Genomic DNA, 3,500 nt, shown 5'->3' on the forward strand with positions numbered 1-3,500 from the left:
ACTGTAGGGGTGGACGGGGCTCTCTACAAACTACATCCACAGTGAGTCATTTTTTATTTTTATTTGCTGTAGTCATGGTGTGACACTAATGCTAAAATACTTTAAAAGGATTCAGTTCAAGTAAACGTTTGTTGTTACTGACTGGAATCAAGAGCCATTTTTACTCTTCGCTTCTTCAAATTACTAAACAAAACACTAAACTGTTTTTTTTATTCTGCTGCTTCTTTCTAGTTTCTCTGGAGTCCTCCAAGAGACTGCCAGAGTTTTGGCTCCTCAGTGTAATGTGACCTTCCTGCCATCAGAGGAAGGCAGCGGGAAGGGTGCTGCCCTCATCACAGCTGTGGCTACACAGAAGCACGACTGAAAATTATTTTTTTTTTTTCATAATTTGGAAAGCTCACTCTCTGAACTGCTGCTCTTATTGCTGCAAGTGTCCTCTGCTCATGTGGAAGAGCTGCAGACCACCATGTGTTACCTCAGATACAAATGGAACAGCCAACATGTTTCTTTTCACCTGACAGCAAGGAGCTTAGTGGGGGAAAACACACACACACACGCAGAGGTTTTCACTACATGATCCCTCACAGGCTTCCCACTCATGAGCACATGACTGATGACTCGGATTCCGGACTCTGGTTCCCAATAATGTTTGAAGAACTGGATTCCAATTAATGTATTTTTACAAAATGACAAAGCTTGTCACAACCTGCTTCTCTTCTTAGAGAAAAACTTTTTATTTGTCCCTTTAAAAGTCATTTTTTTAATGATTGGCTTTGTACAGAGATTCCTTTTTGTTTTTCAATATAAATGAATGACCAGTCTAGCAAAAATATTTGTTTTTTTAACCCATATTTGGTACTTGAGTGCCCTACTTTCCAATCATTACTGCGTCAGTCGTGGGAAAAGAGTCACACAGCTGCACCATGACCTGCCAGTGTTAGCCATGCACTGATTGTGATATCAGCGCTGAGGACTTGGTTTTGGAAAAGAAAGAACACTCATCATCATAAATCACACCCTGCAAACTACTCAAGGTTAGCGCCTCATCTGACTGCCAGTTCAGTTGTCAAAATGTGATTATTCCTTACATATGTTAAAAACTGTCTCTGCCCTTCTGATCAAACATTCAGGCCTCATTGCTTTCTTGCTAAATGTTCCCATTTTCTGGCTGTTTTGTATTAATGATTGTTTTTTTTGGTTTGTTTTTTTACAAAATTTTCTGAGTCTGAGTTGTTTGATTATAAAACTCAAAAAATGCATACATCTTTATAATTCTTGCTGTCTTCCTTAATGTGTTTGAAATCTTTCTTTAAATTTTACACTGCATTAATTTGTACCCGAAATTTGGTTTAGAAATTCTTCAGTTCTTCAAACCATGATTCCTACACAACAATTTAATCATTTTTCAGTCTAGTTAGACAATGTATGGTTTCGCCTATGTTGGATGGAGGAAGAGACAAAGAGAAGGTGTGTGTGTCGTGTGTGTGTTAGTCAGCAGTATCTCGGTATTGATGAAGGGCAGGAGGAGGATTGGAATGCCGCTGACCACGTTTCCCAACAATAACAACAACCATTGCTCTGTTCTGTCATTCTGGACTGACTCTCTGTCCTTGTGATTGCCCATCTGTCTCTCTGCTCGCTTTCTGTCTGTCTGTACATCTGTGCCATTTTGGTCATTCTGCCTGTCTGCTTGCTGGATTACTGCCTATTCGCCTGTGTCTTTATCTGTCTGTCTGCACAGTACAAAAGAAAAAGACTTCAAACGTTTAGATATTTTAGTGTTTTACAGTTGATATTTGTGTTTACAAGTTCATTATAATCTCGAACTACTGATTTGACATTACTGGACAGGGAATGAACAGCAATGATCAGGGTACTTATGCTAATCCATTTCTGACTGATGAGATGATGTGTTGAAGATGAAGGCAGGCAGAAATCAGCAGCAGAGTGCAAGGAATACAGAAAATAATGCAAAGCAAAAACAAAACATCAGAAGAAAACATGTTAGAGAGGATTACAGAAAGGGAGGGGGGAAATTTATTGAGGGAGGCTGCGTGCTCCTAGGAGTGAAACAGTAGCTAATCTTTCAGGGATTAACATGTTAGAATGCTACCAGCTGAGGGCTACGTCACACATACAAACACACACACAAACACACTCACACACACACAGCACGGTAATCCCATGCTGTCCTAGTAGTGACCTAATAGCTTCACAGTTAAACCACACATGCTCTGACTAACACAGCTGTGCTGCTGAATCTTTGTGTGTGTGTGTGTGTGTGTGTTCAAAGCTCTGTGAGAATGTGGATGTGTGTCTTTGTCTCCCCTGTAAACCAACAATAAGAGCTTTGACACACACATGCACACACAAACACAGAAATGGTCACCAGTAGATGGGCAGAGTTGAGACACTGATTCTTCAGGGCTCACAAAGGGACGAGCTCTGTCTCTTTTCTGGTAGGATTGTGCTGTTCTTTTCAAAATACAGTTAGTGTTCAGGGAGCGCAGCTTTCACTTTTAGAGAGATAAAATGAATCAAAGCTTGAAACCTGGATTTGACTCTCTATACGGGGTGGACAATGGAAAAATTAGACACCACAACGCCCCAAAACATCATTGTGGTGACAACTGTCGTATGCCAGCTTTGCTTGATCATGGGAAAACCTCACCAATGAAGGTAATTTAAGTATCCCTATAGTATAACCTGGAGGAGCTAAGACCTGCTGGGATTATCTGTAATAGTGCAACTGCTGGGTCAGTGGTGAATATGTGGGATTAGTTGTGATGATGATACAAAGTGTGTAGGTAAACTTGAGGGATAAAGGTTACTGTGTGTTTTCATATAAAGTAACACTGCAGAGATCCATCGTACTTGTTGGCAGCTGGTTTTCTGAACTGCGTTTGTGCAAGTGGTTAATTTACTGTTAACTCTCTGCCTGTAGCTGGAGCAGGGTGGCTAATAATAGCTTATATAGGTATTAATGCATGTATCAGTTTAGCTGCCAGTCAGCACAGCTGGCCCTACAACATGGTGGCTTCCCTGTAATCTTTACAATGAGAGACGTGAATGTAACATGGTCCTATAATTTAGACAGAATAAACGCTGAAAGAGCTGCAGATTGAACTGACTTCCTCACAGCGGTCATTTTGATTTCCACACTTTTTTGCACTTTTTATGTTTTCATTCACCTTGGTTATACTTGAAAATCTTGTATCTGTAGTTTCTAAAAACTGTTTCATCATATTAAAATCATCAGAGGAAACCAACCACATGCTGGTCCATTTACCAAGGGGATAACACTGATGGGACATTATGCTGGATAAAGTTACTATCGTGATGACATTTTTTCTATCTTTGGCTGTCACTATTCAATAAAGGCAAAAAAAAAAAAAAAGCTGTGTAAACAAACACCAAGACTGATATAATTAATACTTTGACTAAGAAAACTGACCTGCACTGTATAAAAATGTACCAATTACAGGATTAAGAGCAGACTT

At 39.8% G+C, this 3,500-nt stretch overlaps 2 protein-coding genes across 2 annotated transcripts in view; one reads left to right on the forward strand and one right to left on the reverse strand.

Annotated features, from left to right (window-relative positions):
- LOC118343441 (hexokinase HKDC1-like) overlaps window positions 1–3,343 on the forward strand; it is a gene marked incomplete in the record, with an annotated part of 19,381 nt that extends 16,038 nt beyond the window's left edge. Inside the window, 1 exon segment of the mRNA XM_035682250.1 lies at window positions 232–3,343. Within this exon segment, the coding sequence (XP_035538143.1) occupies window positions 232–364 (133 nt within the window).
- The window catches only part of tacr2 (tachykinin receptor 2), a 31,032-nt gene that overhangs the window by 2,885 nt on the left and 24,647 nt on the right, over window positions 1–3,500 (reverse strand). The window lies entirely within an intron of this gene.

The sequence above is a fragment of the Morone saxatilis genome, unplaced genomic scaffold (assembly GCF_004916995.1).
Source record: "Morone saxatilis isolate NCDOM2014 unplaced genomic scaffold, NCSU_SB_2.0 Contig11, whole genome shotgun sequence".
In the NCBI taxonomy this organism is placed as follows: Eukaryota; Metazoa; Chordata; class Actinopteri; family Moronidae; genus Morone; species Morone saxatilis.